The sequence below is a fragment of the Lepidothrix coronata genome, unplaced genomic scaffold (genome assembly GCF_001604755.1).
Source record: "Lepidothrix coronata isolate B3197 unplaced genomic scaffold, Lepidothrix_coronata-1.0 Scaffold117, whole genome shotgun sequence".
In the NCBI taxonomy this organism is placed as follows: domain Eukaryota; kingdom Metazoa; phylum Chordata; class Aves; order Passeriformes; family Pipridae; genus Lepidothrix; species Lepidothrix coronata.
In genome coordinates, this window is record NW_016690297.1 from 61,761 (window position 1) to 85,163 (window position 23,403).

General features: G+C 40.7%; 1 protein-coding gene across 1 annotated transcript in view; it reads left to right on the forward strand.

The window, feature by feature from the left end:
• Window positions 1–23,403, forward strand: part of FER1L6 (fer-1 like family member 6) — a 62,596-nt gene that overhangs the window by 4,210 nt on the left and 34,983 nt on the right. Inside the window, exons 6-17 of the mRNA XM_017825217.1 lie at window positions 2,497–2,575; window positions 4,013–4,169; window positions 5,225–5,411; window positions 6,999–7,191; window positions 8,201–8,550; window positions 12,993–13,101; window positions 14,753–14,933; window positions 18,067–18,187; window positions 19,347–19,447; window positions 20,105–20,195; window positions 20,885–21,004; window positions 22,124–22,276. Coding sequence (XP_017680706.1) covers window positions 2,497–2,575; window positions 4,013–4,169; window positions 5,225–5,411; window positions 6,999–7,191; window positions 8,201–8,550; window positions 12,993–13,101; window positions 14,753–14,933; window positions 18,067–18,187; window positions 19,347–19,447; window positions 20,105–20,195; window positions 20,885–21,004; window positions 22,124–22,276 — 1,842 coding nt within the window. The remainder of the gene's footprint in view (window positions 1–2,496; window positions 2,576–4,012; window positions 4,170–5,224; window positions 5,412–6,998; window positions 7,192–8,200; window positions 8,551–12,992; window positions 13,102–14,752; window positions 14,934–18,066; window positions 18,188–19,346; window positions 19,448–20,104; window positions 20,196–20,884; window positions 21,005–22,123; window positions 22,277–23,403) is intronic.

Consider the following 23,403-nt stretch of genomic DNA (forward strand, 5'->3'; position numbering starts at 1 on the left):
TTTTTTTTGCCAAAAGTCCATCCACTTTGCCAGATATTTCTCTGCAAATAAATAGTGAGTTGTTGCTTGAGGAAAGGTTCTTTTTCTCTGAAATGCTTTGTCAGTTTCAAAACTGCACACCAGGAAAGGGTTTCTGCTGATTGTGCTTAACAGAGACAAGCGGTGGTCAGGACCTATAGGGCACATGTTATACTTGCTTTTCTGGGCTGCTAATAGAGTGACTTTTTCCTACAGAATAAAAAGTGTTCATTTACACATGGCCAGCTGCACAACTAGGTTTTCAATGCTGGTGGTAAATTGTCAGTCTGAATCCTAAGGCTCACTTGAAATCCCCTCACATATACGAAGTTCATACAGGAGGTATGTACAGACCTAATCTCCTCTTATCTCTGAGGACAGAATTTACTACAGGCTGAAAATTACACCTATTTTGCATGGGAGCAGATGTCTCCTTGCTGCTATGACTCACATCCCAGTGTATGGCCCCTATATGTGTTTCTGACATGGTTCATACGAGCACAGTGCCAAGGCATCAACTCTTGTGTGCTGCTGCTGCTGTTGGGGGACATGTAGTTATTTTTCTCCAAGATATGGCCAGTCTTTCCAATCTCACATTCTTTTGATAAAGATTCCATATATCCAGTGATGGAGGGGAGAGTGCCATCTTTCTGAGTGTATTGGGGATGTGGCAAAATGTGTCACCTTTATCTGCTGTATATCTGCATGGTTTCATCGGCTCAGCAAACTTATTTGATTTATGCCTGATGAAGGTGCAACACTAAGAAATTAAAGATCCTCTAGATAAAAATTACTTTTAAAAAAAACCCCACAAACAACAACAAACTAATCCAGTGCAGTGCTTATGTATGGTACTGAAAACAGAGATTCATTACCTTGCAACACAGTTTTGGAGAATGCAATCTCTCAGGGGAATAGAAACAGAGGAAATGTGTGTGCTGGGAGTGAAGGAAACCCTGAGGGATGGAAAGTTTCACAGCACTTGCTTAGCATGAATCTCACTTAAGGAGAAACAAAGGTTGGCAGCCTCCATTACCAGCATTCATGCACTGAATTTGCTTAATCTGTACAAATGAACTTATCTGCATATGAAAGCTCAAGGAAAACAAAGGAGATTAGTGCCCTTGTCCATCAGTTCAGCAGTTAGTGTAGCTGTGTCCAAACCCTGCATTTGAGAGGAAAATGAGACTTTCAATTTATCAGCACCTGCTAATTAGTACTGAAATACTCCTGAAGTGAGGAATTACCAAGGACAACTGAGTGTGTTCCCTAAATCACAGAGGCACAGTGGCCCCAGCCCCTTAACAGAGAATGACATTATATTGCAACTGGAAACCTGAATTTTCTGGTGAGTCTTGATGAAAGCATCAGTGATCTTTACTTTGAAATGTATGTCTCCTGCATTTGAGAAATACCCAAAATAAAGTCACATTACAAATCCAGTGCAAAATTGCAGAAGTCTTGTATCCCAATCCAGGAAGTGTTGGTCCAAAGAGAGGGTATGAGGTTTTCCAGATTCCTGACATGCTGTCAGAGGCTTAGTTGTTTACTTCCAGTGTTTAGAGTTAGCTTCTGTGGACTTGAATGGGCTTGGTTTCTCTTTGCAATTTGGTCAAGGTGTTCCAGAAAATTCACCCTGCTTTCAGAGGCTTTTCCATAGCCAAGAAGTAGATTTCAACATTTTAAGCTCTTCTGAAAACAGGTGATATACATTTTTTGAGAAATACAGTTCTAGCCTCTGCCTTATCTGTGAAATGAGCCATATACAAGTATTTGAAAACCAGACAAGGAAATAAATAGATCTGGGAATCATGGTAATTGAAAATTATTAATTAAATTTGAATTAAATTAAATTGAATTCATTACTTGGGATGAAGAATAAGGAGACAGACTTGCTGGGGCCTGCTTGCCATCTCATTTACATCTATATTACTCCTCTGATTTCGTTAGTATTGTGGGGGGTAAATCAGAATTGAGTCTCTTGGTTTATGTGCACATTGAAATGTTGCAAAGAAACACTTCAATTCTTTGTCCTCTGAGTGTACTCAGTTCTTATAGCAATTCAACTATACACAGAAAGTGATAAAATTTCTTCAGTGAAACCAGTTTTGCCCCGTGTGTTTACATTCATTATGATTTATTTAAAACTGCCAGAATAAGTACTATAAGTGCATCTGCTCTGAAGACACATCCATCTAATTGCTGCTTTATATAATCCTAGGACCTGAGATGAACCTGTGCGATTCTGCTCAGATGCCACTGTATTGTTTTCTAAATTGGCACAATATTGGGTAGGGAACATATTTCAAATGCTTGCTGTACCTTCTGTGGCTATGCGTCCCCAGTTTTGGGTGGTACTGGATGTTGCTACTTATTATCTCTGAACCAAATGCGATCTTTGTCTCGATTGCTCTTTCTTATGCTGACTGGGAAGAGAGGTAGTGACATTCTTTAACCCTTTTTTAACCTTTTTAACAGGTTATGCACAACAAATTGATTGGGAGTGTGCTGATAGGCTCCTTTAAAGTAGATCTGGGGACAGTGTACAGTCAGCCGGGTAAGTGGTGCATTTTCTGCCCATTTTGTCTGTTAAATGAGATGTAAAGCAGGGAAGGAGAGGGAGATGTGCTACTTTTCTGTTTAGATGCTTGTGGTTTATGCCGAGGGACAGACTTAAAAGTTTTTGGAAGTGTTGTGTTTGTATTTGGATAGCAGCCAAACTGTTGGGGAAAAGTTCAACACTGAAAACACTTTGTCAACCTGCTCATTGGTGGGAAGCACTTATCAAGGATGGTTTCTCTTTAAGTGGTCAGAGTGGGCAGTTCTACAAAACCCAACTTCACTCATTTGCTGTAGAGCATCCAAAGCTCTGCTGTATGTGTTGGGGTAGAAGGAGTGGGAGAAGGGAGAGCAGGATGGAGAGTAGAAGGAATAGTGAGGAGAGCATGAGACAAGTGAAGGAGCACAAAAGAATAGGAGAGTGAAGATGACAAAGAGGTGACCATGGGTCCTCTTGACTTGTCATCTTCAGAGCTGTCCAGTGCTTTCTGAAATTTGAAGCTAAGAAAAGATCATCTATCCCTTTTTTAATGTGTTTTTACAACCAAAACATTCACAAAAAATATACCTCTCTTCCATAATTACTCAAGGACCTGGGCTCTTGGTCTTTGGGAAAGAATGCATTTAGGCCACTTGCTGTACATGTCACACAGGTATGACAAAAGTGTGGAGTTATTCAAGCCACCCTTTCTTCAGGGCTCCTGCAACAGTCACTAGAGAGAAATGGCCTATCTGAAGTGAGCAGCTTTTGTCTGTACTCAGACTGTGTTAGTCTCTGAATTCTCTCCTGTATCTCCTGCTCACACTTTAACAGGAAGGTGGTTTCTGAGGGTTGATCTTGAGCTCATATCCCTGGTACACTGTGCTCTCTCCTTCCCACTCCTGTATACACCCAGGGTGATGTCCAAGGACTTAATGTAGGATGTTAGGACCTTTCTCAAGGGAGTTGTTGAAGCAGTGCTACATCAAGGGCTGTTTAGGGTGAATTGTCGTGTGCATTTTCCCCCTTGAAAGATGGAGCTGAACCTGCTCCTGGCTACTTCTTCTTCTGGTGGCTGTCCACCCTCTTTCCTCTGTTTCTTAGCTGTCTGCCAGTGTTACACCTGACCACAGCTCCCAGAAAGGGTTTTGCTGCTGCAGAGTTCTGAGATCATCAGCTGCTGAAATACCACCCAACCTTCCACTGGGCTTTAGTCAATGATCTCAGTAAACATAGATGAAAATGGGCTTTTTTCCTAATGAGCTCTCGATCAATCCTTTGTTTGTCTTTTTTGACACACAACATTTTGGACCCTCTAGCTGTGTCTGATAAACAAGCACAATCCTCCTGGAAGCGCAACTGTTTTTTGATGTGCCCTTTCTGGGAGTGAAGAGGAAAATATTTGCATTTGTTTTGCATTCTCTATTTGAGTGTTTAAGCTTGTCCTTCTTACAGGTCATCAGTTTTGTGACAAGTGGGCACTTCTCACAGACCCTGCTGACATTAGGACAGGAGCCAAGGGATACCTGAAGTGTGACATCAGTGTAACTGGGAAAGGTGATGCAATACAAGCTACACAGAAAACAGCTGATACTGAGGAGCAGATTGAAAAGTACTGTAACAGTTTCTTGGGTTATTTTAAACTGCTTTCTTCTTTACTAGATGCCTCAATATGTCCTCTGCCCTCCTTTCTGTCCTTTCCTTGTTAACTCAGCATTACTAGCAGGATAGCATTGTACACCTGGCTGTTCTGATGTGCTCAAAAAGAGTTTTTACAATCCTCTCAACTAAATTGAAAGGCTTGTTAGGGTCACTCCTCTGCAGCTGATAGAATCGGCCAAGTTCTGTGGCTAAGTTTCAAATTATCTCTGACAGAAGATTGATCTGAAACCAGTTAAAGATTTCTTAAAACAGTGAACTAAGAAGAAAAAATATGAGGAAAAATTATTCCTTTGACACTGTCAGATATGTATGCATGGATATTTTCCATATCCTTAGATAAACTCGAGTGCATTATCATTCTCCTTGTAAAACACGTAAGTTCAATGTGGTAAATATGCTACCATCATACTTCAAATTTTACTGGGGCAACGCTTCTGGTCAGTGCTAACCTACTGGACCAAGTCTATGGAGAGTCACCAAGGTGATGGAGAGATGTAGCAAATGGTCCACAGGGGAAGGTGGTGGATGTTAGTTTCTTGAGCATTAAGAAGAACAGTCTAAGGGGTATCCTGCATGAAGAGGCCTCTTTTCAGATGAATGAGTAGAAGTATGTAGATGAAGGAGAGGCTTTGGATGCAAGTTAGAACAAGGGAATTTCAGAACAGATTTTTTTACCATGAAGATGGTCATGTGTAACAGGGGCCCAGAGAGAGGGGCAAATCTCTGTCCTTGAAGATATTCAGAATTTACTGGACAAGGTCCTGAGCAGTCTGATCTAACTGGACCTGATTCTATATCACACAGACAAGTTTGTCGAGTAATTCTGTATCATTTTCTCATGGTAATGAGAATTTTTTTGGTTTAGATGCAGAAGCAAATTCATACACCTTTTTGTGTCTTCTCAGGATGCATGCTAACTTGAGGTGACAGTACTGTTGGAAAAAATATCACTTCATTGTCTGAGTTTTCAATTCTAAGAAAACAACTTCTTGTTTTTTCTTTCAGAAACCTCTTGATCCCCAAAGGCTTTCCATCTGAAAGACCATGGGCCAGATTTTATGTGAGAATTTACAAAGCAGAAGGACTTCCGAAGATGAACTCTAGCATCATGGCCAATGTCACCAAAGCGTTCATAGGCGACAGTAAGGACCTTGTGGATCCCTATGTGGTGGTCATGTTTGCAGGTCAAATGGTAATTGGGATCCTCTTGATCACAAAAATAGGCCTTCTTTCCTATTAGCTGTGCTACAGGCAGGTGATTATGCTGATGTCCTTTAACTTATAGTTACATAAATTAAGTAAAACACATATTTCTGCCGTCAGAAATTTTTCAGTTCTTAAATTATGCAGGAATACAGTGATGGAGACACTTAATGCCAGCAGATCTAATATCAGCCTCACAGCAGTAGGTTAGAGGCAGGCAGCAGGAGGGGAAAGAGGATTCTGTAGCACTGTTACTAAAACATCAAGTTACAAGACAGTGATTTACCCAATATGGTATTAGGTAAGTGCTATGTTCTGGTCTCCCTAGAGTGAAATAAGGAAGCAAGACTGAAATCAGTAAGGATGGTTCAGTCTGGATTTTAGGGCTGTGTATTGATTTCTGAATTACTGTGCTGAAATTCAGAACCCTTGCAGCTTTCTGTGGGTAGAGTAAGCATTGTAGCAGACTGTCTCAGTGCTGCCTCGCTTCATTGCTCCCAGAGCAACTTCGACATCAAACATGGTGTGACTGCTGAGAGGAGCTTCTGACTTTGGTGGAAGAGGAGTGTAGAGGAGGTCCAGGGGCTTGGTTTCTCTGGGGTACGTCCATGAAACGTGTGTCAGGGAGTCTTGATTATTGGTGTAAATAAGGAAAGAATCAAACTGGCAATTATTTTAAGCCAGCAATGTTTTCTGTGTGCAAGGAAGCCTTAGGGACAGGTTCAGTCAGTCCTTTCCAGACATTTCAGGCATGAGAACAAGGCCCTTGGTGCTGATTTCATGTTTTGTTGTGAATCCAAATTGCAAAGTGTTACTTCTCAAACTAGTATGGGTTAAAACATTCAAATGCATGAAACCTTCAGGTTCAATAGAGGACTGAAGAATACATAAGAATGAGTCACTGATGTGAGTTTGCACACTGGTGTATAAACTATGGTTTCAGAGGTAGCGTTCGTGGGTTTCCTGATTCAGCTCTCCCCACTGAATGTGAAAGTAGAAGTTCTGCCACAGCCAGCAACTGCGTGGATTATGATACAACCCTGACATCTCCTACAGTTTAGGAGGAATAGCTCTGGAACCTACACCTCTAGCATAGGCATTGACCAGAATGTGAGCCAAATAAATGGCTAGATTTTTTGCTAGATAAATTGCCTCGTTTAAGGTATCCCATTGGTACATGCAGCCTGGCAGAATTAATGAATTTAATCTTTTATGAGACAAACTGCGCTACATCACCGCTACCCAGATATTTCAAAAGCCATTTGAAGATGTGCAATTTGCAGCAGAAATGCCAAAGTCTGTCTTTACAGATATATTTTGTGCAAAGGGGCCCTGAAGAGTTTTGTTCCAGGTTCTGATGTGCAGGTAAGAATTCTTTAGCAATAATGTAGTTTTTTGTTAGATATGGAAGGCAAAATAAACAAGCTAATAGAAAAGCCAAAGTACTTTCAAGATAGGATATTTGTGCTTTAAAAATTACTAGAGAGACATTGCTAAGTGCAATCTGTGCTATACTCATTGCCATTCTCTAGACTTCAACCCCTCTGGGGTTAAGTTTGCTGGACTTCCATTTCAGGGCCGGACAACAGTACAAAAGAACTGTGCAGATCCAGTGTGGCAAGAACAGATTATCTTCAAGGAAATGTTCCCTCCACTTTGTCGAAGAGTCAAAATCCAGGTCTGGGATGAAGGCAGCATGAATGATGTGGCTTTAGCCACACACTTCATTGATTTGAAGAAAATATCAAATGAACAGGACGGTGACAAAGGTAAAGGTGAAAATGTTCCAGGATAATGCCCCTAAGGTCAAATCTACTTGCATGGAAACTAGGCACTGATTAATCCCATTTTAGGAATGTCCAGAGCTCAAGTGTTGGTTCTGAGAGACCTTCTGTTGCTTAATTTGACATAATTTTACACTGTGCTTGTTGTATGGTGGTCTGCCACTGTCTTTCTTGTTAAAGGACTGCTGCATAATTTGGTACCTTCTTTGTGACTGTGGCAATAGTCCACTCTAGTCATTAAGGATGACTAATGTAAGTTTATAGTTCATGTGAGTTTCTGTTGGGCAATAAACACAAAACCCGAAAATCACTGAAAATCAAAGGCAGAGCAGGCTTGTGTTTTTTATCTACCCAGTAAAAGCAAAGTGTTGAGGTAATGCTCAGCTGGGTGCTATCACAGCCCAAGGAAATACTATGGACTAGTGTGTTGTCTGCACCTATGTGAGGTGAGGCTCACTACCTGGAGTCTTTTCACCTGTGTTTGAGTCTACATTTATAACCATGTTTATGTTGTGTGATCCATGTGTGGAACATGTTCAGTTATCACAGCTCAGCAAAGGCACAGTAACTCCTTAAACCCGCTAATTCAAATGTGTATCCAAGTCCCTAATCAGAAAATAAAAGAAAAATTCGTATAAGCTGAGAAGTGACATGGATGTGGAAATATTTTAGCCTAAAAGAGAAAGCCTTCATTATTCTCCCTTCATGTCCCAGCCCTCAGTCTATAGAAGCAAGCTCTTTTATTCAAGAGATGCAATAGACCTCCTGACCCAGCATGTGTGGTACAAACACCTTCTGAGAAAGAGCTCCATACCAGCACAGTCCTGGGTTGGGTATTGGCAGAGGCAAAACCATGCTCTGTATGAAGTGGTCCCCACTGCACAGAAATGATATTTGGCTTTTGGTGTGCACGAGGCAAGATTTCTTGGAGCAGACAGTGAGGAGAGCATACTAACACCAAACAGAAATGCCATAAAAGGTACTTTATCTCCAGGGTTTTTGCCTACCTTTGGGCCTGCCTGGATCAATCTCTATGGCTCACCCCGGAACCACAGCCTCATTGATGACCACCAGGAGCTTAATGAAGGTTTTGGAGAAGGGGTTTCCTTCAGGGGACGTCTCTTCATTGAGATTGCTGTGGAAATACTCTCAGGAGGAGCCCGAGAGTCAAAGTTTTCAAGTATTATCAAGGATATCAAGTTGTCATCCAAAGGTAAAGACTTCAAAGCACTTAAAGGAAAAGACAAAACTGAGAAAGCAGGAGAGGATCGAAAGTCAGCTGCTCCTTCAAATAAAATGAACTCAACCGAAGTGGAAGTCGAGCCATTTGATGTACCTTTAGAGGTCAGTATGATGTTAAGAGATTGGTTGTCATGTGTCCCTAAACCTCCAAGGATGACACTGGTACGTGTGTTTGGGTTCAGGCCATATAATATTACTTTTTCTGCTCCCTACAGCATCTCCATGTCTCCATAGTCTTGGGACCGTCCCATAATAGTTCAGCACAAATGGATCATTAATATGTACCTGTAACTCAAAAAACTCTTAAGTAGGACTTGGTGTCCCTAAAACTCAGGTCTCCTGTCCTATTGTTGCTTTTGCACTAGCTGCATCCACACATCCCCGCCAGAAACTTATATGATGCAATATCTGCTAATTGACAGAGAACCAACAGGGGCAGCTGGTACTGATTTCCTGTATTCATTCAAGAAAATTGGTAATTGTCAGTTGAAGTCAGTAGGGAATCACTGACATAGATTTTGTACAAATGCAGAGATAGATACAGTCTAGTTTGTTTTGCTCTCCTCCTTTAACCCTGCATTGCCAGTGTGGTATTAGATCAATAATCTCTTTAAGAGAGAGTTAATGAAAATTATATGTTCAATTTCAACTAATGTTAACTGATGTTACTTGCTTAACTTCGCCTGTTGTACAGGGTTACATCATGGGATGATCTGCACTACAGTGCTTTGGGAAGGTTGTGCAGTTGTGGCAGGGATTTGGGAGCTGAGCCTGTACCTGAGATTTGCTTCTCTGCTCCGTCACATCACTGTCTGGGAGCAGCATTGGTGCACACGCAAGCTCTTTTTTTTTTTTTTACCCAATAAATAGGAAAAAACTCTTCTCATAACCAATTTTCCTCCCACTTCAGTACGTCTACTAGAACTACCTGAAAGGAGGCTGTGGTGAGGTGAGGCCTCTTCTCTGAGGTAACTAGGACAAGGGGAAATGGCATCAAATTCCACCAGAGGAGGTTCAGGTTGGATACCAGGAAAAATGTCTTCCGAGTGGTTAAACATTGGAGCAGGTTTCCCAGGGAAGTGGTGGAGTCACCATCCCTGGAAGCGTTCAAAAACCGAGTAGATGTGGCGTTTTGCGATATGGTTGATTGTGCAGGGTGGTGTTTGGTTGAATGTGGCACCTGTCTTGCACAAACTCAATTACTCACATTTGGTGCAGTAACTGAATTAAGTTTATTACAAAGAACATCAGCTTAAATACAATGTTCAAGCTGTAATGTGATCTTTCAACTAATGACATTAGAGCATTTCAACATACATGGGTTAAAGTCCTAGAGAACTACAAGTCCCAGAATGCCTTTCAGCATCCTTCCTGTAATAATCACTGCTAGAGTTGGAGGTTGGACTTGATGATCTTGGAGCTCTTTTCCAACCTTAATGATTCTATGTCACTGATCAAAACTTTGGCTCAGTGCTCAAGATACTTGTGTTCTTTACTAGATATGATTCTTGGTCTTTCAACTCCATCTCTACAAGTAAATGGGAGAGGAGCAATTGGTCTTTGGTCTTGAGGCCTAGCCTTGACAAGTGTTCTTCCTTGGCCTGTGCCCTGGAATCTTTGGCATGAGTGCTGGCTGGAGCAGGTCAAGGAGTGTGTTTGTAGAGAAATGGCATGGGTTAACTGCAAGCCAGTTGTGTGAACTTGTGGCCTGGTCTTGCTTTATATACTCATATAGTTGTAAATTACCTCTGTCCCTCAGTTCTTCTCTGAAGACTGTAAGAAATCTTCCATCATCCCCTTATCACAATTGGCCAATCAGAGCTCAAATCAGTCCAGCAGTTTAATTACCTAGGTAGCCTCATCTCCTCGGATGGTAAGATTGACGGAGAGATAGACAACAGGTTAGCAAAGGCGTATAGTGCTTTTGGAAAACTCCATAAAAGAGTTTGGTGTAATAAACGCTTGAAGAAAAGTACAAAGATCAGTGCTTACAGAGCTATTGTGCTGTGTAGTCTTTTATATGGATCTGAATCATGGGTCATCTACCGCCACCACCTGCGTCTCTTAGAACGTTTCCATCAACGCTGCCTCTGTACAATCCTAAACATCCACTGGTCAGATTATGTGACCAATACATCTGTTCTAGAGCAAGCAGCAATCACAAGTATTGAGGCCATGTTGCTCAGAACACAGCTGCGTTGAGCAGGACACGTCTCCAGGATGAAGGACCACCGCCTCCCTAAGATCTTGCTTTATGGTGAACTTGCCACTGGCTGCCGCAAGAGAGGAGCCCCGAAGAAAAGATACAAGGACTCCCTGAAACAACATCTCAGCCTTGGCCATATTGATCACCATAACTGGTCTACTCTGGCCTCCAATCAGGAGGTCTGGAGACACACCATCTATAACGCTGCTGATGCCTTTGAGAAAGCACGCAGGATCACTCTCGACGAGAAAAGACAATGCAGAAAGAATCGTGCCTTGCAGAATATACCACCTATGGAGTCTTTCTGCTGTGCCTTTTGCAACTGGATGTGCCTATCTCGTATTGGCCTTTTTAGCCAACAACGCGCTTGCAACAAACATGGGTAGAGCCTTCCCCAAATCTTTGTTCACGAAGCCTAGCCATGATTTCCATATAGATTTTCCTATATATGGAAGAAATACATTATTGTGAATAGCTCAGACACTATGGTCTTAGGCTCTAAAAAAATACTCCAGGTAGAGGAACAAACCCTGCTGTAACACTAAGAAACGTTAATAGTAGTAGTAAGGATTTTTTCTGCATACTGTGTCTCCGTTTCAAATACAGAATGAGTAAAGGGCAACAACATGATACAGTGATGCTTGATATTCTTTTGGTTTTGACATTCAGCAATATTTCATGCTACAGTAGACACAGTAATTGTATTATAACACTCTGAAAGGAAAAGCAAGAACTGGAGACATTACATATAATGCAAAAAATGTCTCACAGAGCCTCCGAGACAACAGACGCAAATTATCCATCCCCACAGCACAAGTTTATTGACCTATTCCAGCAGCAAAGAAAATATCAAACATTTGCAATTCTTTTTCTTTGCAATGGGACATAGATGTGTGTGTCATAGTCTCTGAGCCTTGGCTTTATTAGGCATCCTATGCTCTGGGTTCCATGATGGAAATAAAAAAGGGGCAGAGAAGATAAAATTACTCTGGAGCTGCAATCTGTTTGTGGTGTTGACTTTGATATATGATGCTGGTAACCCTTTCACCGAAGACCTATGCCCTTTTACTGTGTAAAACAGAGGTTTTTCAAAATGAAGAAATCATGGACTGTGTGAAGAGCTGTTTCTGCTTTGCAAAAGTGAGGGAAACAAATATTCCTGCACAGCTGATATTTTATTCTCCCCTCGCTCTGTTGCAGAAGGATCTTGCCTAGTAGGCTTCGGTTTGCTGGTGTCCATGCTGTGGAATGAGTAGCGTTTACATGCGAAAGATCATGGCAGCCAGGGTGTAAATTTGGGGAGAACTCACGCCATAAAATGTATCTCCTTTGAACTTAGTCTTGCTTTGGTGCTAATAGCTTGCTTCGTTACCGAGCCAAGGGTGTCAGAGATGTTAACTGGCCTTCCTTGAGAGTCTGTGCCAGGGACAAGCTGGGTCTCTGATAGGTGCAAACAGAGCCTAGCAGATCCTTAAAACTTCACAAAAGGCCATTACACTTTCCAGGGTGTGTTGCTGTGTTGAGACCCTCTCATTCCCATGCTTCCAAATTCTGTCAAAAGCTGAAAACAAGATTACTGGGTTACTGGTTTCTGTGCTGTTGCCAGGAAAGGCAAAGAGCAGAGAACTGCTCATCCCCCCCACCACTGAGAACCTCCTACCTTTGGGCCTGTGGTTTAAAACACAACAGGATAAAAACCCCACAATGGACTGCTTTGTTTCAGTAGGCTTTGGCATACGGCTGCCAACTAAACATGGACACTAAAAATCTCTGTATCTTACCAGTGTCACTCGGAGATAAATGTCAAAGTCTTGACTCTGAGCAAAGTCAAAGTCTTGATAGTACAAACACATGGGCAGTAGGTTAAAGACATCTAGGGGCAAAGTGGAACTGGATGCATTATGATGGCAGCATTTACTATTGCAATGCAAAGGAAAACTATGGCCACACTCACTTGTTGCTGTTGTACTAAAAGAGTGCCCTTAAACAGCCCTTGAACTGCCACAGATGTATCGTTTGAATGATGGGATAAGAGTACATGAAGATGCTGAAATACTTTAAACAGTAACAACTCCTGGGGCTGAAGCGAGAGGTAATGGCTTTTACATAACCAGTTATGATGTAATTTGACACTATTGGCAAGACCAAAGTCACACAGACATATCAATTTCTCAGACAAGAGCTGTTACTTCTTCCTACAAAATGTGCCTCATTGACAACCTCTGACTGATAGATCTACGATAGTAACACAGCTGCTTGAGACTTATAAAGACTTCTTTGTGCTGTACAAAAAGGAGTAGGAAGTAAATGTCAAATTTTCCTCCTTCTTCTCCAATAGATCTATGAAGAAAAATTTGAGGAATTTCTTCTCTTTGGGACATTTTTTGAAGCCACAATGATTGATAGGAAGGTTGGGGACAAACCAATAACTTTTGAGGTTTCTGTTGGTAAGTATATTAAGCTCTTTTCCAAACTAGAGAGGAGATTCAGGAGCAAGGGTTTGATAAGTGTTACTGATAGCTGTGTCTCAGGGCTCAGGAATCAGCTTCAGAGTAGAGCTTACATTTTAGTTAAACCCTGACCATAATTTTTCTAGATAGCAGTCAAGCTGGGCATACTATTTCCTAGCTGTCTCTATTCCCAAATGCCCTGTATTAATACAAATCCTCTCACCAACTATATACAATAACTTAGCCAGTATTTAGCATCTTAATCTCTTGGGAGAGCAAACTCAGATAATTTACATCAAGGCAGAGTTCGTTCTGTGGTGTCCATTGCAGTTAGTTCCCAGCTGTGAGGGACCCCCTTTGTGGGGAGGATCCCTGGGAACTGTCTTGGCCAACCCCACTGAGCTACATGTGAATCTATGAGTGTGGCATGGGGATGATTTACAGGCAAGCCTCAAAATGCATGCACAGCTTATCCTAAGATCCTCCTGTTAAGTCTTGTCCTCCTCCAGTGTAAAGCAGGACTGTACTGCCTGAGGGATCTCCTCATGGTGGAGCTAAATTGTCCCCAGGAGCAGAGAAAATGAAGACATTTTCATAAACAGTGAGTGGATATTTTCAAAGCAAAAGAAATTTCTCTTGAGAGAGAAGCTTGAATTGATCTCATCTCCCTTGAGGGGGTTTATCGCTGTACCAGTACCACAAACAGTGAAGGGCACAGAAGCACCCTGGCACTTCCAGTCTTTGTGCTTGTGTACATGACTGTGCTCAACTGTAAGGCCCTGTGTGCAGGGAGAGATGTCTGTGACAAACAGGGCAAGCAATGAGTGATACTGATTCCTGCTGAAACTTAGCAGGAAGCAGAGCTAAGAATCACAAGAAACTCATTTGTATATTTCGGCAAGAAATTATAGTGATTCTTGTCGGAATTAATACATTATTTACATGAAAGGCTGAACCAAAAGTCCAGATCAGGATGTCCTATGGGGTGATTCAGCACGTCCTTCTCCTGTAGGGAATGTTTCCTGCCTGTCTCAAAATCTGTAGTTATCAGTTTGATGGATGCACCTCTTTCCCAGTGCTGATAATTGCCCTTTAAGGCAAAATCCTATCAGGGAAGATGACTGTATCATTAACAGAGTTGTCTGGCATTAGGCTTGAAGCTGGGGCCTCAAAGCATTGTTATTACTATCTATGCAACTCTAGTATGCAGAATTTACTTGTCTAAAAATGAGTTTTAGCACTTCTGAGGTCAGACTGGAATGATCATCCATATGTTGTAAAGACATACATTTTCTATGTAAATCAGTCCCATATCAGGGCTCCTGAGACTAGAAATGTCAACAGCAGTGTTGTTTTTGTTTCTGAATTTCTTTTGCAAAAGCCAGCAATCAGAGGATCATATCTCTTAGTAATGTGATGTGATGTACTAGATGTATCACATAGGGCCGGTAAGGAAGCACTGTCCTGGAGTTTGATGTTATTGGTGCCAAGATAACCTGTCAGGACCTTTATAAACTGTGGTGTGGCCAGAATGGCTAATGAACAGGAGGGGTCAAAGATTTTCCATTGGTATGACTGGTCTTTTTTTAAACCTCGTTCATATTTAGCACCTCCAAGACAATCATCTCTGGTAACACTATGTCTCTAGGTAACTTTGGAAATATTACTGATGGGGTGTCAGCAGGAGCTGGAGGGAAGAAGAAGACGCGTGATGAAGAAGCAGAAGAAAGTCTTCTGCATGAGGGGGGAGATGACATTTCTCATGACCTTGGAGTACCCCTGATATCTACCACACTCCCTGAGAAACCACTGATCACAGGGGGAAACAGGTGAGGATCTGTTTTTCATATAGGACTCTGGTTCCTACTTTTTATTCCCGTGGGACTCATTGATGACCCCTGGCAGTATTAAACAGTTTGTGTGAAACTGGGGCTTCAATTACATCTTTCACAATAGTAAATTTTCAGTTTCCACTGAAGTGAATGGCTCTGAGCCATTTTATACTCATTTGATCTTGGCCTCATGGGCTTTTGAACCCTTTCTAAAAGGGCTGTGTTACATGAACTGTACATTGGAAAGCTACAGAAAAATGCAAATTCTCCAGTGCCATCCCTGGTTTAGGGTGCCACGCTGTGATTACAAGTAACATCCACCCAGTTACCAGCTCCAGAAGCAGAATATCACATGTAAAATATTGAAATCTGATCAAGACAAAGTCAGCTTCCCAGAACACTTTCTAGAGCTAATAATTACAGATAGTTAAATAGCAAGTAGGAACAGAAGTAGGAGGAAATAGTCCTTGAGAAAAGGAATGGAGCAGTGGATGATAACATGCAGAACAGTTCTAAATGGCTTTGTTTATAAACAGAAGTGTAAAGCTTTAATTAATTTCAAAGGTGTTAATAAAAAGAAATATTTTCTTTGTTGCTTTGATAGGTAGAACCCCATATTGTTGACTGCCATGACTAGATGGTACCTCTTTCTTTAGAAGGCCAAGCAGTTTACAGATACAAGGACCAGGTGGGAAGTATCAACCTGGATCTGTTTGATTTCTGGACATCTCTGAACTTAAAAAATACTTTCATTCTTTCCTGCAATCAATTGCTCAGTGGGATTAAATAAGAGGTAGTGGAAGAAAATAAGAATGAAAATGCCATCGTAGAAAATTTTGTTTCTGCGGAGAAGGGGGGAAAAAAGAACCTTTGATAGAAGGATAGCTGCCTCTCCTCATTAACAGAACGGCAGATTTGCGTACACGTGGAGGACTATTATCCTCACTGAAAGACTGTGTGACTTTTTAGTTTTTCCCTTAACAAGAATTTAGATTTAAAGAACCATTGTAAAAGAATGTATCAGTTTTCAATTCTGATATTTGCTTCTTGGCTCACACCAATACTAACCAAGTTCTCTCATTAAATTTCCCTTTTCCTCAAATTTATGTAGAATACTGCATCTTTTATTCCCTCCTGTGCTATCTAAAACAGTTTGGCCAGCCATAGTTACCAATTAATGACTTTTTGACTGTCATCTCATAATGGCATCTTACTGGTCTCACCAGTATTAGTATTAATAAGTACTTAATGGGATATCTGATAGTTTAGATAAACTCTGCTTTTTAGGATCATAAATGAACAATGAAAAACAGAAGGAAGAGTCCATTTTGGAGATTAAGACCACTGACTAATAAAAGGAACAGGCAGAACAATAAGACTTCTAAAGCAGGCAACATGGAACTGCCAGGAGTTTTCCACATTTATGTCAAAATGTATAGTAAGGATAAGCTAACACTGAAAAAGTTCCCCAAAATTGTTTTAGCAGGAATAACAGACATGAGAGTTCAATTGTCTGTGTGAATTATTTCATGGCTATATAATTTTCTTAGTAAATCCAATTCAAAACTCACAATCTCTATGAATTTCAGGTTAAGATGTTCTGGCTCTAGGAGATAGTTGAATTGTTTTTCCCTTTTATAAAAGCACCAAAATTAATGATGCCCAAGACCTGGGTAGCTGTGCTATTCACCAAATTCAATGGCTAATGCTCAACTTGCTGTAGATTATTGAGGAGAAAGGAAATGGGAAATTCTGTCTATCTTTTGATATCACAAAGGGCAGTAAAATGAAGTTGTACAGGAGATATTAATCTTTTTAAACAGAAAAACTTCTCACATAAACCTCTTAGGGATGTGTGGAAGTTAGGAGTTATTGCTCAAGGGTGGCGAGGGATTTGGTTTCTGTGTTCTTGGCTTAGTGATCAAACACATGTGGCCAGTTCTATCTGAAATGCCTTAGAGTATCTGAGAACATAAAGCAGTTTATAAACATTCATAGGCATTAAAAAATTCTCCACTGTCCCACCATTAGTACAGAAAATGGTGAGACCTCTAGTATTAAGTCCAGTATGGCTGAGCAATGTGTTTCATAAAGTTATAGTATTTATATAAATGGAGGACAACGTGCTTATTGGGTACCTGGACTTGACATAGTGCCTATCACAGCTCTAATCAGAACATCCAGCTTCGTGGCAGGACTGCAGAGACTCTGGTTCTGCTATCATCATGCTCATTTTTTCAGTACAGGACACTCATGCAGCTGAACACCCAAAGAAAGCAGCATTACAAACCAGTCAATATGACAGCTTGGACCGAAGATCAAAAGTGGGAAAAGAGAGAGTGGTAGATGCCAGGGGAGGTTTAGGTTAGATATTAGAAAGAAATTCTTTACAGAGAGGGTAATCAGCCATTGGAGTGGGCTGCCCAGGGAAGTGGTGGATTCTCCGTCCCTGGAGGTTTTTAAGGTGAGGCTGGACATGGCACTTAGTGCCATGGTCTAGCAACTGTGGTGGTAGTGGATCAAGGGTTGGACTTGATCTCAGAGGTCCTTTCCAACCCGTCTGATTCTATGATTCTATGATTCTATGATTCTATGCATTTTATCAATGAGTTATTATGAGCTTGGTATCGTTTTTACTAAGCAGGGTCGCTTAGATTAGCTTCTGCCAATGAACATCAATCTCCACAAGCTATTGCTTCTGAAAAAGAGCATGTTGTAAAAGCAACATGGTGTTGAGGCTGCCATTGTTCTCCCACTGTGCAGTGTGTGGAGCCATTCCTTTTGAAGAGGTGGTCAGATATTAATATTTGCTCCTTTTTCCCTTGTGGCTTCCCAGCATTGATATTCCAGAGCTTCTGTGCATGCCTCTTTGCCCGGCTTTTCTCCCACCCTGGAAAGCACTAAAATTAGATCCACTGACTTCAAACTTTTTCTCTTCAGGGATCTCACAGGTAGCATAAGTGATGTTTGTGTTGGCTCTCCCCAGTATTTCCTGGTTAACGCATGTGAACACATCCCGTTGGGTCTTCAGTTTCTGTGCTGTGAGAGCACCAAACAATTTTTCTTTTCTGTACTTCCCCTTGAACTGCTCCCTCACCTTCATGATCTGCTCAGTACTTTGTTTCCACAGGAACTACCAGTACCTGCCATATGATGAGAGGAAGCCCTGTGTCTGTGTCAAGAGCTACTGGGGCAACCAGACCTTTCGTCTATACTCTTCCAACACCCTTGAGAAAATGGCAGATCACCTGGTAAGTGGCAACTATCCTCCCAGGCTCACGTATTCAGCAAAGTATGGCAGTGAGAAGCCACATTTCCCAAATCAGGCCTTCAAAATTTCCCCCAGATGCATTCCTTGCTGTTCATTTTGTGAGAAAGTAGCTGATAACCCTTCCTTCTCCCCCCCCCGCCAAATTGCTTTGAACTATTAAAGCTAGTCAAACGTTCTTGTCCACAATTTTTCTGAGGGGCCTATAGAGTTGAGGTCCTCTTTCCTCAGAAGTGTTTTATTCTTTGTAAGAACATTCAAAGAATTAAAATATGAGACGTAGAATAATTCTCTCACCTTGGCTCTTCCTCTAATGTCTTCTTGCCATATATTTATTCTGGACACCTTAAAGGACACTTTTTGCTTTTAGTTTTCTAAAAACATTGAAAGAGACAGAACGGCATATCATCTCATGGGCAGCCACTGTGACGCCCTAGTCATAGTGTTTTCCCATAATGATGTTTTTTTCTACCCTTGTTTAAATTGATTATCAACAGTCTCAAGTAAGTAGATTTTGTTTTGTGGGTTTTTTTTGGTTTTGTTTTTTTTTTTAAAGTGACTTCTAATGTTGAATATTTTAATTTGGGGCACTGAGATTAAGAGTGCCCCATCCCTTATTTATCCTTCTATACTTCATGAGCAGCAACGCTGAAGTCATACTTATGCAGGGCTGTATCACGAGAAAGCAGTGACTTATAAGCCAACATTTTGCACTCAGATATTTGAAAATTGAACATCTGAATATATATATATGGAGAGATATATTTGTCAGTGCACCTGGTAACCCACAGGCCTTGCTGGAACAGAACCAAGGAGAAATAACTTTTTTTCTCCTACCTGGTGGATAATGTTTCCCATTGGCAGATGTTCATCAAAGAAGTGAAAAAAAAAAAAAAAGCTGCTATAAGCAGAAGTATCTTGAACTAGTAATTGGAAAGACTGGGAACAGGTCAGAATACATCCTGCTGCTGGAGTCTTCTCTCTGCACACTTCCAGTGTAACGATATATCAAATGTTCTGTTCTGTCAGGTTACAAAGTCACCTCCCTCATTCTTGCTTGTCATGGCTAATGGTGTTACAGCACTGGCAGAGTGACAAAGTGCCCTCCTTTGCATAACAGCTTTTCGATGTGTTTTTCTTAGGAAGAATCATTAGAGCAAGTAAAGGGCTTGATCAAGGTTTCAGAGATTGCAGCTGAGGAAAAACTGAAGAAGACCCTAAATGACTTTATCAGTCAAAGCAGGTAACTACAAATACTAGAATACAGAAAATCACTTTTAATGTTGGCTACAAATTCAAGGCTAGACAAGGAAACTGATGGTAATCAAGGAAAAGTACAGTAAACTTACTGATATATATATATATATTATTTATTCTGCTATAGGGGAAAAGGCCTTCCCAAATTGCAGTTTCTATTTAAACAGAGAAAATGTTTTATTTTTATTTTCAATATTCAATATTGAGAACAGATCACTGCCAATCACTGTCATATTTTTTTTACTTCCTGGACCCTAAGAATAGAATGAATATGGGATAAGTAGGACTTAATAAAGTGTGTGATAGACACACTGCAAAAAAAGAACGGTGTTAGGATAAAAACAAAGGATTGCATATACTGGTATAAATCACCCAGTGGGCTCTGTGTCAGATGACATGATTTGGCTCAAAATAGATATAAACCCTAATTTCTACATATTAACCCATTTCTGTGAAGTGTGATACAGAAGTTTTGGACTCTATTCTTTGAATCTTATGGATGCATAACATTTGTTTTAGAGAACTTCAGAATCTTTGTCTTCTGGTTCATGTACTGCAGCAGACACAGAACATTCCAATGTATTTTAGCAGCTCACATTAAAAAAATAACACATTTAAAGAATCTGTTCTTCATGTATCCTAGGGTCTTCATGACCATTGCTGAAAAGAAGCCCAAAGGGTTGAACTACACTGCTTTGGACAAAAAGAGAGTCATGCTGTTCAAGCAAGAGCTGGTATGCGGTTTTTTCCCCTATAAGCATTGATGCAATTATGTTAACTGAAAGCATGCTGTTTGTAGACGTTTTATTTTCTATTTGATTTCACCATACTGGAATTCTTTGTAATTCATATAAATATAGCGTCCGAGAGCAATTTTTTTTATATAACCNTGAGATACCTTAAATCAGAAAATGTTGTTTTTAAATACAAGTAAGACATTATAATAATGAGCTGATTTTACTTTTCCATGCATCTTAAAATGGGATGATGCTGAGTCCAGTGGAAAATCACTAAATTAACACAAAATGTTAGGCATTTAATTACTGTGGTGGTGCTGAACTTCAAAACCAGTAAAGTCTGGCATTTGATATTCCTGGACCTAGTCACCTCCTCTAAGGAACCAGTGAAAAGAAATCAAACTGGGTGGAGGTTGTACCTTCTGTCAGAACCAAGGCCCGATAATTCCATGTGGTAATCACATATTTCTTAGGACTTCCATACATGCAGTGTATGTACAGACAGAGACAAAATGGGGGATATTCTCATTTTACGTTATTCAGTTTCAAAGAGTTGATCAGTTTCTGTTGTGACAAAGAAACCTTGAACTGTCTCCATCTTCTCTTTTCAACTTGACTGTTTTCTCCTCCAGTTCAAACTACTTGATGATGCATAAAAAAGTACATATTGTCTTTCTTGGCTGCAGGAAGCAATGTCCAGTGATGCCAAGGGAATTGTTCAGCATCAGAAAAAGAAGATGCCACTAGATGAAATGATTAGTGAGACTCAGATCTTCATAGATAAAATTCGATTCTTAGTTGATGAGGTAATCCACACAGAATCCAGATGAATTTAAGATCCAGGACTTGACTTTGATTTTAATAATCTCATGTTAGAAGTAGGTTCTGGCTTGGTTATCTAAAGAATTCTCCTTTGGATATCTGGACCCAGTACTGTTTTGCATAAAGTAAAGTTATTAACAAACCAAGGCAGGAAACACTGGGCTATCTGGTATGGAGTGGATGCTCTACAGAGATTTTTCTTTTTTTTTTCCTTTTTTTTTCCCCTTTTTTTTTTAAATAAGGTAATTTTTTAAAAATAGGTTTGTCATCCTAGCTTGGAGAAGCCAGCTTTCTGATTTGAATTCATGTGTCCACTTGCATGGATGTAGTGATTTGGACAGATAGGAGCCCAGGGATGTCTATATTATTAAGCCTGAGAATAGCAGAAGAACGGACATGTTTGGTCAGGCCAAAATCCAGGCAGCAGAGTGCTGTCTCTCTGAGAGTTACCTGTGCTAGCAAACTAAGCAGGGCCATGGCTATTCCCTGGCTCAGAGAGCAAGTGGCACAGCCTGGCATGGTTTTCAGCCTACATCAAAATTCTCTTCCTTCCTAAAACAGAGTGACCTTTTACAAAGTTCTTCCAGGGAACAGCTCCTTGGCGGATCTCTGCTGCAAACCATGCTCAGTCTTTAATATGGGGAAACATGATATGGGACAGGGCAAAGCAATCTCATCAAGCATCCTTACAAGCAGAAGGATGATCATATGCCAGTGCTTGAGTTTGGCCCTGGTCCTTTTTGGTTTGCCAGCATAGATGAAGTTGATGGTATTTCCATGGGAGTTACTATAAAGCCTGTGGGTAAGTTATTTCCTGAGACAGAGTTGCGCCCAGATTCTTAGTTTTAGTTTGTCATAAAATGATTTATGAAGTGGGCTCTCCTTAATCACTCTGCAAAGCTCTTTACCTTCAGCTGTAATTAGAAATGGAGGTATGGACTGCAAAGCACGAGGTGACAGCCCCTTGTAGTTTAGGTGCATATCTGCCGCTACACAGGAGCCATGAGGGAATCAGCTCTTAGTAGAGAGTGTTTCAACAGAAAATAATGGTGGTGGTTCACGGAAAAAAAATCAGTTTTACTTCAATATTCCTCATTGAACAGCCACAGAATACAGTGCCTGATGTGTTCATTTGGATGCTCAGCAACAACAAGAGAGTTGCATATGCAAGAATCCCAGCAAAAAACATACTCTACTCCCCAGCGAAGGAGCAGAGCGGCAAGGACTGTGGGAAGATTAAAACCCATTTCCTCAAAGTAAGTTTGTGGCACTCTGCAAACACAGGTAATGCCTGTGGAGCATTTGGTATTTAAATTTCTTTCAGGGATTGTATTTTACAGGCTCATTTTTGTAATGTATAAAGTATACATATTTATATCTGCCATTTATTTATATTTGCTTCTTACATGTATGCTTGTCATTCTTCAAGCACTCTATCACTGCTAGGCTTTTGATGTATGAGTAATTAATTCTCTGACTGCTTGTTATGGCAAGTGTAGAGCATTGTTTATCTATGGCTGTATACATAAACAGAAGAGGTACAGCCTCTTTGCTGGCAAAGATGTCAGAATGCAGCACATGAAAGCCTGGGAGGAGACCGGTAAGAGATCAGCACTCAGCAACTCAGATAGCAAGGTAACCTAGCTATTCAGGGGTAATATAGCAATTATTTATACTTCTTTTTAAAGCCTGCCTAGGTTTGTGCAATATATGTACAAAATACTGTTATGGGATTATTCATCTTGAAGGAAGTCTTAGTGGATATACTCCTGCAAAGGCACTGTGACTGGTAGTACCTGCAGTGGAATATTGTGCAATATAATTGTTACTGTGGCCATCAGGAAAAGCCCAAACGCACAAGACAACAGTAACTTCATATAATGACTTGGTTTTCCACCTTGCGCTGCTGGGAGTACTCCCATAAAGCACAGCTGAAGACCAGATAGAAATATCTAAGCTGTTGATAGTTGCCATAGGTACTTGTTAAACAAAGTACTATTTGCCTTCATGAAGCAAAAAAATGCACAGTTAACTGTCCACCCGCTTCAGTATCTAGAATTACCTTAGGAACAGATAGTACTAAACTCTAGTTGCAGTCCTCAGCAAATATCTAGCAGATATAAATGAAATAAGAAGAGAGAGAAAGGAAATAATAGGTCAAGACTAGTAACATTTTAGAGTGGAAATGTTTTCTAACCTGCCCAGTGGAGTAATATTTTTAGTAATATACGGGATGAACTATGGGAGACCGGCAAAATTTCATGACATGGAAAGTGGGCTGAAGTCTGGGCAAAGTAGGGTATCAGCTATGACTGATAGCACTATAAGGTAGCCTGCACATTAGGCATATTAGGCAGTATGTCATTTACATAGACTGTCAATT